The 15,963-nt window shown below is 39.8% G+C and overlaps 3 protein-coding genes across 3 annotated transcripts in view; 2 read left to right on the forward strand and 1 right to left on the reverse strand.

Annotated features, from left to right (window-relative positions):
• Positions 1-15,963, forward strand: part of SCOC (short coiled-coil protein) — a 652,090-nt gene that overhangs the window by 265,735 nt on the left and 370,392 nt on the right. The gene's annotated exons all lie outside the window — the stretch shown is intronic.
• The window catches only part of ZNF330 (zinc finger protein 330), a 201,368-nt gene that overhangs the window by 83,662 nt on the left and 101,743 nt on the right, over positions 1-15,963 (forward strand). The gene's annotated exons all lie outside the window — the stretch shown is intronic.
• The window catches only part of RNF150 (ring finger protein 150), a 102,532-nt gene that overhangs the window by 31,436 nt on the left and 55,133 nt on the right, over positions 1-15,963 (reverse strand). Inside the window, exon 2 of the mRNA XM_063136354.1 lies at positions 1,864-2,114. Coding sequence (XP_062992424.1) covers positions 1,864-2,114 — 251 coding nt within the window. The remainder of the gene's footprint in view (positions 1-1,863; positions 2,115-15,963) is intronic.

The following is a 15,963-nucleotide window of genomic DNA, read 5'->3' on the forward strand; positions in this document are numbered from 1 at the left end:
AGATCTGAAACACAAAAGACAGAGATGGGTATCAGTCAGTGGGGAAAAACAGTCACTAAAATAATATTTTGGTGAATTCAAAGCCCTTTCAAATGACATGTGTGTTTGACCAAAAGGGAAATAATTTAGCTACAATTTTTTACTCAAAACTTTGCCAGTACTTATATGATGCACAGACCTTAGTTTTTGTTCAGTTTTTGTTTCAAGGCTTTATTACCATTATTTCCTTACATACTGGCTTCAGAAATGAGCAGGGGATATTTTTAGTCACCATTTTGAATTAGAACTATTATCCTGAAATCAAACCACACGATATATTTACAACATCAATTTCTCAAGACTGTGGCACCCATAAAATATGTGCATATGGAAGAAGCCTCGTGTGGTGCAGAGTGGTAAAGCAGCAGTTTCTGCAGCTGAAACTCTCCCCACGGCCTGAGTTCGATCCCAGCAGAAGCTGGTTTCAGGCAGCTGGCTCAGGTCGACTCAGCTTTCCATCCTCCCGAGTTCGGTAAAATGAGTACCCAGTTAGCTGGGGGAAAGGTAATAACAGCCGGGGAAGGCAACGGCAAACCACCCCGCTATAAGGCCTGCCAAGGACACATCAGCGAAAGCTGGTGTCCCTCCAAGAGTCAGTAATGACTCAGTGCTTGCACGAGAGGTTCCTTTCCTTTCCTAAACTATGGAATTCACTAGCATAAGATGTAATGATGGCCACCAACTTTGGATGGCTTTAAAAGGGGGTTAGACAAACTCATGAAGGGTAAGGCTATCAATTGCTACTAGTCATGATAGTTAGGGATTATTTCCTGTATGCCTCTCAATTCCAGTTAGTGGAGACAGACTCAAAAAAATCAGAAAAATAAATAAATAGCAGCAGTTGTGTAGCTTCTGAATTAAATGCCTTTTCTCTTGAATTCTACCTACTTATTTTATGTAAGATTTCCCACCTTTAAAGAAATCTAAAGCATTTTACCTCTACCTTACTGTCATTTGCTACTAGCTACCACCACCAAATTTGGCTACTGTCTGCTGGGCCTTTTTCTCTTTATCTGTGGCTTTGGGCATTTCTAGTTCCAATTTCTCAACCTGAGGAAGAGAAGGAACAAGGCAAACGGGGATATAAGGAGCAATTAAAAGAAAATACTGTGCAGGATAGAATGCAAGACAAGCTGTACGAAGAAGCTTGTTATTTAGACATGACCCAGTACACTGACATGCTGTTGTCAGGCTGTCTTTCTGTGAAGCATTAATTAGAGCAGACTTTTAAAAATATTGTGAACAACCAAAAAAAGGAAGGTTTGGGACTGGAGGAACTTGGCTACTATCACAGGTTATTGGGGAGTTATATACCCTATTTTAATCAGGAGTAAAATAATCTTCCTTATTTATCTAATTTCTATATTGCCCAATAGGTAAAGCTACCTTTCTTTACTTTAAACACTATGTTAATGTGGACATATCCCTATTAAGCTGAAATAGACATTTTCTCCAGAGTAAAAAATAGTGTAAACACATTCTTGGCTACTTCTGACACTTAACGCATTCAGTGCATGGACTGTTGAAAGGCATATAGTCTTGTTATTCTCTTGGCTATTGCACTACAGGCGAAAACTATATTAAACACCTTACTGTGCTACATTGTGTTGATGAATCTGTCTCTCTTTCTCTGTTTTTGGTTCTAGCTGACTCCTTCCTTGCCTGCACATTTAATATTTAATTCTTGGCCATAACAATTACAATTTAATTTAAACCTTTATTCATTGTGACAGGCTTGAAAGGATTAAATAACTAGGTCATAAATGCTTTTAAAGATGTTGGGGGGAGGGAGGGAAATAAGTGTCCATCTGCAAAGCTACTCACCTGGTTTCTGTCTCTCGCATTTGCATATCTGAACCTCTGGATATAGTAGAAGACCAGCCATGCCAAAGAGATGATCATCAGCACAATGAAGGAGATGGAGACAAACACCACGGAGGTACGGCTAACGTACTTCTGCAGGTTCCGAGTTCCAATTGTTATGTGCATCATCATAGTAATGTTCCGCTCCAGCAGACTCACTATCTCTTTCCCCTTTAGTTCAGGGATCATTATTGCTACAACATCTTCTGTACCTGCCAGATTGGAAAGGAGGGAGAAGAACAATTAAAAACAACACCAAATTGATCCCTATGGCGATTTTAGTTTTATTTGGAAAGAGTTATGCCATCATTACAGTACCTAAGGTAAGGAGATTGATATAAACTAAGGACTACTAGTGATATGCAACAAAATGTTGCAGTGTGCAGCGCTCCTTTTTAGGTTTGTAGTCAGTCAAGCTCCTTTTCCAGGATACTCAGTTTCATCCATGTCTTTCTGTTCCCACCCCTCCCTGCCCTCCAACAGTCAGTCAGCATTCCACAGGGGCTTTGTGCCCTAAAGTAAAAGACAATACTTCCCTGTTGTGCGCAGACAGTGCCATTATGGCTCTGTAGGTATCCACACTTGGATAATATATGATTCTACAAAGAAAGTCAACTAGCAATTGACAGACTCAATCTGGCCTCCTGGTAAGGCTGCCCCATGGTACAGGTGCCCCATGCCACAGGAACCCTCCCACTTACCACTGTTTTCTCATTGCTGCATGTTGCTACCTGTTTAGGCAGCACCATACTGCTGAATGCAGACCCCTGGTGTGTCGTTGGGCTTTCCTGACACCTTGCATGTCCTCGCCCAATTTCACAACACTTTGGCAATATCTTGCAAGATGTGGTTAGGTGAGACTTGAGAGAGGCCTATAGAAGGCCTCTACCACATGGCTTGCCCTAGCCTGTGGCTAGTCACTGCTCGTTCTGATACTCCAGTGGCTGCCTGGCCCAGCTGGATGTGAGTCATGACTGAGCAGCTACCACTGTTTTTCCTCTTTATTTAAAATGCAGTGATTGCTGCACTACGATCAAGAGAGAAAAGGCCACGGGGCATTTCATGAGGTAGCTAACTCCCAGTGGTCAGGTCTAGGGTAGCACCATTGCTCAAACCCGTTACCAACAGCTGCCACCGTACCGGCTATGGAGCATCTCTGGTGGTATGGAACAGTGGGAGCCTGGGTAGGTGTTGGGAGCCCCCAAGGCCAGCCCTACCATTAGGCAGAACTAGGCAATTGTCTCAAGCAGCAGATGCTGGGAAGTGGCAGCAAGATGCTGGATGAGAGAGTGAGGTGTCTTGCGTCCTACCCTGTGCCTCCTATGCTAGCCTGCTGCCTTTGGATGTAGTGGATAACACTGTTCCTTCACCCACATTGAAGAAAGGTTCAACTGTCTGTCCAGTCAGCTTTTGTTCATGGAATGGGAGGCAGTGCCATCTTTGTCCTTTGTCTTGGTCCACCACCAGAAGCTCCTTACTAGGCCACAGAGTACTGCTCATAGTATGCCATGGATTTAACCTCTGCCCCCACCCGCAAAGCTACTGATACCTACACAAGGTATTCCTGTCTTGCTATTCTGTTAGTTGAGGTTTTAAGCTTTTGACCCACTTAGTGTAGAGATGTTAAGTTAGATTCAAGCTCTCCAAAATGAAAACTTTGATCTTATTTCTAGCCCTACCCTATGCTTATATGTCTTGGGTATCCACTGTAGGGGTGTTGAATCCATTTCAATTGAAGTCATTTGAAATGTATTCAAATGACTTTAATTGCTTTGGATTCTGCAGCAGAGTAGCAGCTTACAAGTTTCACAGACCATTTTTTTAAACTTTCCAGGACGGTATTAAATTTAGTTGTACAAAAGTTCCTGAAAACATGCTAATATATACTCCATTTTTAAAAACACATTGTGTACATCTCTCTTCAGCTTCTGCTGTGTAGCACTCTTATTTTTTTTTAGCACCCTGCTCATTGATTGTACAATGAGCTAAGAGAAATACACAAAATGTTACATGCCCACAAATGTTACGTAAATTGTGGCAGACTTTTTTTGCCTACTTTTCTGAATGGGGGGGGGGGGAAATCCTTCAATGAGTGGACAACAGAATAAAAGACGCCTGACAATCTATAAAACACACATGGAACAAAATCTGTACATCCCTAGTCAATTGTCATGGCACTGACCTAGGCAGAATGTAACTAACCACTCTTCAGAGGCAAGACTGGACAAAGAGGACCTACAATATGCATAAGTTGACAGTTGTCTCCATAGTCTTTGGGGTTTTATCTATTATTAGAAATATTTATATACCGCTTCTCATTTGTGTAAAACCTGAAGCAGTTTACAACATCATAAAACAACAAAACAGTCCGATCAAAACCCAGTAATACAATCTGAATTCAACACAACTCATAATGGAGAAATAGAGCTGGGTCTCATCAGCATATTGATGGCACTTCACCCCAAACCTCTAATGGTCACACCCAACAGCTTCATATGGAAATTAAATAACATAATTTAATAGATATTTAACAGATATTAGTTCTACCTGCATTGACACTCTTCCCTGGCATGTAGCTTTACTCATTTCAGAGCTAATCTGCTGAGTAGTGGTGGTAGGATGCAATGGTAGAAAATCTTGACTGTTGAGCTACACAATGATCCAATTCTGTCTAACTTTGTTGCAACGTTGAGATCCTAAAATGGATCCAGAGTACAAGCTCTGCTTGAGAGACACTGGATCCAAGCTAGGTTAGTTGAATTTAATTCCCTTGAAATCGATGGAACTTGAGTCATTGATAACTTGTCCTACTAATTTCAATCTGGACAATACAAGTCATTGTATTGTAATGGCAATGAGCACCACAAAGCAGATGGGAAGTAATACTCATGTAAGTGTATGGAAGGGAAATTGCTGAAATATAGACTTTTTTTAAACCAGCATATGAATGTCAACATGTCAGATCAGATGTATCCTCCAAAGAAGGGATCTCACATCTAATTAATGACTGTCCTGGCACAATGTACTTGTGCTCTTATTTTAAAGCGGATGAGAGTTAGAGCCTCATCCTTATGGGGCATCTTTAAGTGGAAACCCAAACAACGTAATGCCAATGGAAAATTTATCCTCCTATTTCTTTTCAGGGGTTGACAAACTATTTTCTTTTCCCTGGGACAAGTAGAATTAAAAGAAAGGATTGCGCAAATTAAAAACAGTGCACAAAATTGAAACATAAAAAGTGTAGCAGCACCTTAGAAATCAACTGATTTATTGAGATGTGAACTTCCATAGGCACATCTGCCTTCTTCAAAAGTGGACTTGGGCAGCAAAAGTTGAGGGACAGTGGAGGATAAACCAAGTTAACAAGCTGATAACTGATCATAGTTGGAATTTAACTTCTAGCCATATTTTCATAGCTAGCTGAAATGGTATAAATATGAATACATTGCATAACCCTAACATATTCTTTGGAGCACAACAGATAAGAAATAATTTCTGGCTCATAAGTCTGTTCGACTTTCACTTATAGCCTGAAGATAGAAAGCTGAAATAGAAGTGAAAAACTGTATGTTGTAGAACAGATATATTTGTGATTTTCTAAATTGTTTGAGTTAGCAAAACATTGTTTGCCCTTTCCCTGGTGCTGCTGTCCGCCCTCCCCAAATTAAAAAATGGCATCCATAGCTGCTACAGAATGCCAAAAATATTAAATTTAACTTGGCTATAAGGTAAATTTAACTCTTGTAGAACTCTGTAGTGCTATGGGGTGGTTCACTGCTGAATTTGCTGCCCTTTTAAAGTTTTGGGGGAGCACCATGTGTAAATGGCTCCCAGACCTCCCGCAGTTGCTCACTCCTACTCTAAGACATGGGAAGGCTCACCAATCTATAGACTAAATTAAATTCAAAATCTAAATGAAAGGAAGGAGAAATTAAACAAAGACCAATGCTTACATTCCGTCCCCTATTAAAATGTTTGTTAGTTTCAAGATTCAATTACATTACATACAGAATGTCTCAGCTTGTGGGAAGCCTATTTGAACAGCAGGAATCAGAGGATTGACTAACAGCTCACAACTGCCAAGCTACATTCATATTTGACTGCTTGCATTTAAAACTATTATTTAAGATCAAACAGTATTGGGTATTACGAGCATACAAAATATCTAAATGTAAATCATGCCCTATGTCTTCAGAGGTAACAACGCAGTCTCAGCTCACTTTATTGCTTATATTCTTCTTTCCCTTTTTCTATTTCTGGATGACATTAATGCAGAGTTTGCCATGAATTTTTAAGCAGCTGACAGGATGAATCACACTGAATCGTGAATCAAAGGTGTCAAACTTCAGTGAATGGGTAGTCTTTTCAGGAGTCTTTTAATTAAACATTTGATCTTCCCATTTTTCTTTATTATTTAACAATGAGAGGAAGAATTTGGAGTTTTGTGGGGAGGCAGGGTCATCAAAATCTATTCACTTGCCAAGAGACATTTAGCTAACCTTTTGTTTGAGCTAGAAGGACTGCAAGATGTGCCAGTGACTTCTGAGTGGCTCTTTTCTTTTGCATCAGGCTTAAATTTTGAATTTCACAGGGCTGTTGATGACTCTATAATAATAGGTAATCAACAGATCTTCTTAGAAGCCCTTGTGTCAGAAACAAAGATACTTCCCATCTTCACTTTTTTGGTTCTGTGATCTCAATCACTCTGGTTGAGGTTTTCCATTTCATTACTTACAAACACAGATTCAATCATGCCCATCCATCACTAGTAGACTAGTTTCAGTCCTTAAAAAAGAAGAAGGGTTTTCCCCCTTTTTTTATTCAACACCATAACCTGTGGATAGTTTTGTATGCAAGTCTCCTCCACCAACCATAAGATTTCACCAGACCAGTAATTTGCACCATATTAATTGATGTCACCTCAGAGATTAAATATGTTCCACAATTTTTGGACCACTCCATTATACCAGCCCCAATCTGGCTAGAGTAACTTATGAAGTCCTATGGAATCCAATGGAATAGTTTTAGAGATAACTAACTCAAGATGTATAAGGATATCTGTTCCCGCATCACATATGACTATGTACCTTAGTTGCTGGGAAACATGGGCAGGAGAGTTCCGTCGCGCTGATATCCTGCTTGTGGGTTTCCCGTGGACAGCTGGGTTGATCACTCTGTGAACAGAATGCTGGACTAGATGGACCCTTGGTCTGATCCAGCAAGGCTCTTATGTTCTTATTACAGGCCTTCAATTAGTCCAGCATTCTGTTCACAAAGTGGCCAACCCAGCTGTCTATGAGAAACCCACCAACAGGACATGAATGCAGCAGAATTGCATTCTGTTTCCCAGCCGCTAATGTACATAGGCATACTGCCTCTGATACTAGAGCTAACATATTCCTTAGCCTAGAACTGAGTTTTATCTGGTTTTAATAGTTAATTTTGATTTTATTATCGCTTTATTATTGTTTTATTGTATTATTTTTTTAATTGTATTTTATTATTTTAGGTAAAACAATACAAATAAACAACAGTTCTCCCCTCACAACCCCTGCAATGACAGTACCACTGAAAAATACGTATAGCAAGGACAAAACAATGTTACCAGTAGCAAAGGGGGGGGGAGGGTCTTCCACCAGTTAAATAAAATTAGTGTTCCAAAGATCACCACGTATGGCTAGAGGTCGATATCCATGTTCCTTAGTAACCACATAAGAATAAAATTAAACCAAGTTTTATAAAAAGTGGTGGCTGTTGTGTTGCTTCTTCGCTTCTGGGTTTCATCTGTTAATTTGTCCATAAGAGCTTAATCCCAAAGCCAGAATTGTATTATTACTTTTATTTTAAATTTAGTTTACACTGCCTTTGGAAGGTTTTCCCTAAAAGGTAGCTTATGAATCATTTAAATAAACCAACAAAATAGCATACAAAACTGAAAAAACACAGCCTAAAAACCTCACATAAAATAGCAAAGAGAAGCAGATGAATAAGCAGATCAGTATTGTTTACCACCAAAAGGTCTGGAGAACAGAATACTTGTAATCTGTTGCCTGAAGGATAGCAATCTTGGTACCAAGTAACTGCGACTGGGAAGGGGTATCTAGAATTGGGGAATATACCACAGAAAAGGCCTCCCAATAGACGGCCACATAATGTCCAAATGCAATGCCTTAGATGATGTTCTCTGTTTACAATGGTTTTCTTCCATGGCCATGTGGAGGCATTTCCTATTCACCAAAGGCTACTGGCTATTTAAAGTATGAATGAAATCTACCCCATCCTCCCGCAACAGGAAACAATGTTTATCTTTGATAGGATAGCACCTTATCAACCTTTTGAATGAGCCCCAGGAATCTTAATATATCTTTATTCTGGTCATAAAAACATAAAGAGAGTTTGGTCCTGTATCAGACCAAATGCCTTTTCTGGATGCCTATGCGAAGCCCGCAAGTAAGACATGAGAGCAACAGCACTCACCCCAGAAACTAGTATTGAAAGCATAAATAAAAGATAACCAAAATTATTTTTAGTATCAAAATCAAGGTAGCAATATTGAGTGTTCTATTTGTCTTTCTCTGGATAGTTGCTGCTCCTTAAAATAACAAAACTTTCCCCTTCTTCCCTTCCCCCATCTTCATTTCTAATACTTTCCCTATTAACATTTGAGCTCATGTATCATCCTGCAAAGAATTTTGTGGTGACAGGCGATAAATTCATTTGAAAGATTTTAAAAAAGAGATAATCTTTTACTGTAAATAAAGCCAATGATTCCATCCTTTGGCCACAAATTGTACTCCATGGCAGAAGCATAACAATTTAATAGGATAATTAAAGCCGCTGAAGCTCTCTCCTTCCCTTCCCCCTCTGTTTTAACACTGATCATGCAATGGGCCACAATTAATATGAAGCAATTAAAATGAGAATCTTCTGTTCAGATATTAGCTGCATGCTTCAGACCTCTACTGAACCTGTCTGAATGCTAATTAGGTCTCCTTTCAAAATTCAGACCAGACACAAACAAGACACAGCTAACTGTGACACTTCCAATACAGCACAAGCTAGGCTAGTGTTTATCGTTGTACGGGGCAGCCAAGAAATTCCTTCTCATGTTGCTGTAATCAATGTCGGTTGTGCCAAGGCCCCTAAGAGTGCAGAACTTGCTGGTTTTCTTTAATTGTATGCAGACGCTGCGGCAAACGGAACACATCGTGAAAATGACCGGTGGAAGAGTCAGATTTTTTGCTCAACTTCCCCAACCTTCCTTGATTATAAATAAATAAAGCAGCCCATCAATCAACAAGAGAGCTCAAAAATATTGCATGAATTATGATACTGCTATTTGTTTTTGTTAGACTGAAAATGTCATAAAACATCTAGGCATTAACAGCTCTATCAGACCCCATTAAAAGCTCCCCATACGCTGCTTCTTTGGCTTTCAAAAACACTTTATTTTTCAATGCTGGCAGATTACTCTGAGTATTTCTCTAGAGAATGCCTGTGATGTTGTTTTCTTTTTTAAATCCATGCATGGCTTTAAGAAACATTCTCACTGAATTCTTCTTAAGGCTTAAACTGAGACTCTGCTCTGATTTTGCAAATCCCTGTAGAATTTTACTGCATTCCATCAGATCCTGCTCCTCAAAGTCCAGAAAGAGATTTCTCATAACCCTAGCCACATGTTAGGACTTAGGATAACTGCCATAGAAGCCCCTTTCAGCATACTCTATCTCATCCCACCCTCCATCACCAGAGTTCCTATGATAAATCCCAAATAACAGCAGCAACAACATACTACTTCTAATAATAATATTTCTTTCCCCAAATCGGATTGTCTCACTGCTATAAATTTTAGTTGATAGTATTTACATCCTGGGCGGAGCAATCAGACCTTTTCATTTGGTGCTCACACTCTGCTCTTTTCTTGAACTTTTTTCCACTTCACATTGCTTGAAGCCTTTCCTTTCCTTGGAACATTTCTTCATGTGAGAGTCCTCAACCCACACATCTATTTGACTCAGCAGCGATTTGGAAGAGATGAATGATCATTAGGACTATTACCCAGGTTCTTCTAACAGCAGCCCAGTGCCACAATTCTACCTTTGTTGTCACTGAGCAAGGTTTAATAGCTACGTTTAAGGACCTACACAGCCTTTGGCTGGGATCTACAGGATGTGTTCGCATGCTGGCTAAAGACATCCATTCACTAACGTTTTTAAAATTACAGTTCTAGCTCATCCTTCTTTCAAGGAGCTCAGGCTGGCATACAAAATTATCTTCCCCCCCATTTATCCTTACAGCCACCCTGTGAGGTAGGCTAGGATGAGATAGTAAGCTGCTTCCCATGTCAGAATGATAAACTGTGGGATAATTAACCCACGATTTGCCAGGATGGGCACAGCTTGTGAGCCACTTCCACTTTCTGTAAGCAACCTCTAGCAGACACCTTCAGAGAGTGTGATGTGCAAACATAGACCAATGGCTTGCTTGGGGGCTAAACAACCCAGTGGGAACCCCTCCCCCCCCAAAAAACATGGGTTGACCAAGTTTGCATATCACACTCCACAACTTCTGATTGGGCCGATTGGAGACTGTTTACACAAAGTGGTAGTGGCTCACAGGAAATCTCCCAGCGGTTAACCCACAATATGCTGCTGTGACATGTGAACCTGGTCAGTGACAAGCCTTTTAATCCTATGACAGCCCTGTTTAGTGTTTGGACAGGGACCAATAACCCAAATTAGAAGGGAGCCAATTGCCTTCTTTACTTAACAGTAAAGTTGGGACTGCAGTAAAATTGAGTAATAAAAAAATCACCTCCTATCCAAAAATGGCATAGAAAGATATAAGAAATATTAACTATGGATAAGACTTCACATGAACTAAAGGCTACAGCTAATCCCAAAATTAATTATGCTTCTATAGAAAAATGGAGCCTGGTTCTAAATGTAATTGACTCGGCTTTCAGCAAATACAAAAGACCTCTCAGATTCTTTACTGAATATCTATTGGTTACTGATTTTTTTCATACATTTATCGAGGCAAATGTTTGTTAGACTTTTTATTATTCCTATTTGATTTCTTTCCTTGGTTTGCATATCTGTTATTCTAAATTACAACCTTTATAAATGGGACTGTGTTCCTTATTTTAAAATAAAATGATAATTTTCTTTAAAAAAGGAGAATTTAAAAAAGGGACAGGAAAATGTTTGTTTGTTTTTAAAAAATGAAATAAAATTCAACTCCTGATTATTCTTGGATGTTTTCTCCAACCATGTGTCAGGTCTGTAGAGTATTTATGAGATAACAAATTCTTGTCTGTATCTAGGCAGCACAAGCAGTTTAAATAAAGTCCCAGTCTAAATTCACATTAAAACAACTGTTTGGTTGTGAATGGAAGTGAATGTTATCCAGAGGTATCATGCTGAGTCTGTCAATTATCTACTAGGCCAGACTATGCAGTGATTAGTGCAAAAATGGCTACTGTTCAGCACTTAATCTTCATGAGAAATGGCTTGTTTCATCTAATAGAAAGCTTTGCACAATATTTTCCCAAGACAATGATGGCAATGCTTGATATACCTACAACCTGTAAGGGGTGGATAACTATGTATCATTGAGAGTGGGGAAGTGTCTTGCCTAATTCTGATATGAGAAAAAGCTGTAAGAAAGTGCCAAGAACAAAATGCCCGATTCTCTGCTCTAAATTTCATGTCTCCAAGCAACATCTCCTTTTAATGCCACAACACAGAATGATAAAAGCGCTTTCTCTTCCTTGAAAATCAAGTTCTAGGAAGAGTGGATTGGGGAACAGTACAAACTGCAGAATCCGAATCAAGCATTTTTGACAATGCACCATCTTGTGTGCATTAGTTGCTCCCTTGTTTTACCATTTGTCATAAGTCAAACACATTGTGAGGACACCAATGATGTGTCAGTTAACCACGTGTGGAATCATTCTGCCTGATTTCCAACCTACTTCTAGTCACAGCCCTGCAAGAAAAGCTGCAGTATATCACAACAGCATGGAACTGCTTGAAAGCAAGGTGAGACAAGGGTGTACCTCAGCACAATAACTATATGATGAGGAAATGTACAAGCACGGCTAGAGGCAGCATTTTTGCTGGCCAAAGCGAAATATCTGTTTCTGTACATCCATTTCCATTTTGTCTCTCTTTTTTTTTACCATTGCGTACCCCTTTTTGTCTTCCTCCTCCTCCTGCGGATGTAAAGAAGGGGTGGTAAGGTACAGGGCCAGCATCAAGGGTATGCCGTTGCCTACTTGCTCTTTGTGCCTGTTAAGCAAGTGGTAGTAACAATAACAAAGACGATGAAGAGCAATAGCCTCTCGTGACAATGGTGACTCATTTGTTTGGGGAGGGGGGGAATTGAGGGTGTCCTGAAATCTGTACACAGGGTTATATACATATCTGCTGTCATTTTGTAGGTGATTTCTCAACACTCTTTATGGCTACTGCCCACAAGAGGCTAGAGAAGTTTCTCTTGACCTGTTTTAGAAAATACCTATCTAAAAACTTGATCAAGGTAAAATTGCACCAAAAATTTATATTTAAATGTATAATCTGTTTCCCCAACAAATGGTGCTCAAAGTGTCTTACAGTCACAATACAACTAACCATAACAACATAATAAAAACAACAACTCCATTAACAAACAACAACTAACATGGTGGATCAAAAAGCAATTCCAACTTATAAGAGATTTATACAAAAGCCAGACAGAAGAAATATGTTTTCATTAAATGTCTAAAAGCATTTTAGACAGGCAGTTTACGGCTTTAAAGGTCAAAACCAGAACCTTAAATTTAGCTTGGAAGCAAACTGGTAACCAATAGCTTACTTAAGATTTAAACTGCATGTTCCCAGAGGCCAGCACTTGCTAAAAGTGTTACTGCTGCATTCCAGACCAACCAGGCTACCTACAAGAACAGTCCTAAATAAATGTATTATTGGAGCCTGGCTATATATGTATGATTGTGGTCATATCCTTACTTTCCAGGAAGGGGCAAAACTGACTTATCAGCCAAAATGGACAATCAATCTCTCTCTCTCTCTCTCTCTCTCTCTCTCTCTCTCTCACACACACACACACACACACACACACACACACACACACACACACGGCTGCCATCTGACCAACCATGAGTAATGTGGGTTCCCAGAGCACTCCCAAGCTGCAACTCCATTCCTAGGATGTAATCCCTTCTAGCACCATCTAAATGTATTCCCCAAGCTTTTAGCTCACCTCACAGGCAGGCTTCAAATATAGCATAACCATGACTGCATAAGTCTAGATGTGATTCATAATTATCGTAATAATAAAGCCTAGTAGTTCATGTGTTGTGAAGCAAACACTAAATGGATTTTAGTTTGATTCCACTTTGCTTTTAGCACGAGTGCTTCTTCGGTGCCTTGCTGCTCCATTATTGCTTGGAGGCAACAGCACATGAAGGACCAGCCTTGGAACTATTTTGTAATTCCTGCGGAGTGAATAATTCAAATGTGAACCGCCCAGAGAGCTTCGGCTATTGGGTGGTATAAAAATGTAATAAATAAATAAATAAATAAATAAAATGTGTAACATGGAGCAACATAGATCTCGAATGGTACATTCACATAGTGCTGGCTCATGCTGCCCTTTCTCCCCTTACAACTAGTGGCGCTGCCGGGTTGCGCGGAGGGGGTCAAGCACCCCTCCCCCAAACAAGGAGCTTGCCACCCCAGTTGCTGGACTGCTGTTATAAGTGCTTGCATTCTGGGACAGCCAAGAAGGCAGTGGCAGTGGGGACGAGGGGTTGATCTGCTTCCTAGCCAGTTCCGGCAGCTTCGAGGCCTCGTTGTAACGGTGACAATCTGGTGTCACCAATCTTCTTTGGGCACAAACGTGTATAGAGAAAGGAAATGCTGGATGTGCCAGCAGAACATATATACCATGAACAAGAGTTTTCTCCAATTGCAGCAGCTGGAAAGCGTGTTAAGGTACCACGTGGATCAGAGCCAACGAAGTGTGACTTTGGGGCATCTCCCATAATAATCACCACCACCACAACAACAACATGAATTCAGTCTGAGTCATGTTTGTTTGTGAGTTGTCAAAGATACAGATCTGGATAGATCAGGAAAGTCACTGTGGCAAACTCTTGGAGCTGGATTATCAGTCTTCATACCTGTTTGCTAATTTTTCTCTAAAAGTTTGACTACTAGGTGCTCTCCAAAATGTTCTCTACTGTATTTTCCAAGTTCAGCTCATGGGCTATTTTTACCTTTTCTTCCATGATAAAACTCAGGATACAATACAGAGGGTTTCCATATGTTCTCCCATCCAGGCAGCAATCAGGCACAAACCTGCTTAGCTTCAGCAAGGTTGCTGCATTGTATGCCTTCAGGCCACGCCAGTTGAGACTGGCTTCTTAGGCAGCACCAGAGCCAAGCAATTTTGAGTCTTGTTTTGGAGAGGAAATCTGATTTTAAAAAGAAACAAATCCTTAAGAATGAATACTCGAAGACTTAAATTACACACAGGAACTGCTAACAGATGGATAAACCCTGTGAACTCAAAAACATCGTTGCCAGAGATGGCAAACCACAATCTTGCATTTGTAGATGCATTCCCCTTAAAAAAGTAACCCCCTACACTAGCAAAATACTTTCTAACATTCACTCTTTCTGCAGAACAGAGTACAACACATACCATATGGACTAAATGTCTTACCTCTCTAAATAACCTAATTGTGCATATATTCATATTTTCCTGCACATCTTAGGAAAACAACATTTTATAAACATATTTGAGATCATAATAAAATGGGAACTGCCATTAAAAATAAATCAAAACCAAGATGTATGTACTATGATATCCGCTCTTAAAAGTACCAGAATATAAATATGAATGATAGAATTTAAAGGTGTGTTTTTAAAGGAAAAGGGCTGTTTTTTGTTTTAATTAACAATAGATATGTAATTTTTACATTTTCAGCTGATGGCAACAAAGTTAAATGTCGGATTTATTTAAAGGAAGTAGATCAGGAATGGGCATGTTTGAGGGTGTGCGAGCAATGCTACATTTTTTTAATTGACTGGAGGGCTAGAGAAACTGGTACCCAGTATAAATACTATAGTACTCTTGGAATGTTCTGGTGGAGACCTATATCCCTCAGGAGCTGTATGTCCTGAAGCGTATAAAGCCCATGAACGCTCCACCTCAAATGTTTTCATTAGGGACATAATTTCCTTATTGTCAAACAACTGGCCCATCTACCTCTGTATTGGCCACACTGACTGGCAGTAACTCTCTAGGGTTTTAGACAGGAATCTTTCCCAGTCGTACCTGGAGATATTATAAGAACATAAGAAGGGCCATGCTGGATCAGACCAAGGGTCCATCTAGTCCAGCGTTCTGTTCACTCAGTGGCCAACCAACTGTTGACGGGAAACCCACAACCAGGACATGAGTGCCACAGCACTTTCAACCCATGTTCCCAAGCAACGGCAGTATACAGACATACTGCCTCTGATAGTATGGATCGAACCTACAACTGTTTGCATGCAAAGCATGTGTTCCACTGTTCTACTACTGCGCTAAGGCCCTTCCCTCAAAGGTACAGCCACACTTCTCCTTCCAGCCTGGGCAGCACTTATTTAGGATTTAAACCCAGGACCTCTTGTATTCTAAGCAAGTATCATACTGCTAGACCATAGTTCTAGTATGTTGTTGTTGTTGTTGTTGTTGTTGTTAATGTCTTGTCTTGTCTTATTATAAGTTGCCTTGAGTGCTCTGTTAAGAGTGGAAAGGCAGGATATAAATGCAGCAAAACAAGCAAACAAGACTTCAGCTACATAACTCAAAATACCACCCTTTACAGCACTAATGTAATTTTTGCCATCTAAAAAATATTTCATTTATTTCAATACAAAGAATTATGTGTAAAGATAGAACAGAAAGTCTATATTTATAATATATTACCAGCACAATCCTATGCATGTTTATTCAGATGTACATATATTCCACTGCATACAATGAAGCTTCTTGTCTTGTAAATGTGCT

The sequence above is a fragment of the Elgaria multicarinata genome, chromosome 10 (assembly GCF_023053635.1).
Source record: "Elgaria multicarinata webbii isolate HBS135686 ecotype San Diego chromosome 10, rElgMul1.1.pri, whole genome shotgun sequence".
NCBI lineage: Eukaryota > Metazoa > Chordata > Lepidosauria > Squamata > Anguidae > Elgaria > Elgaria multicarinata.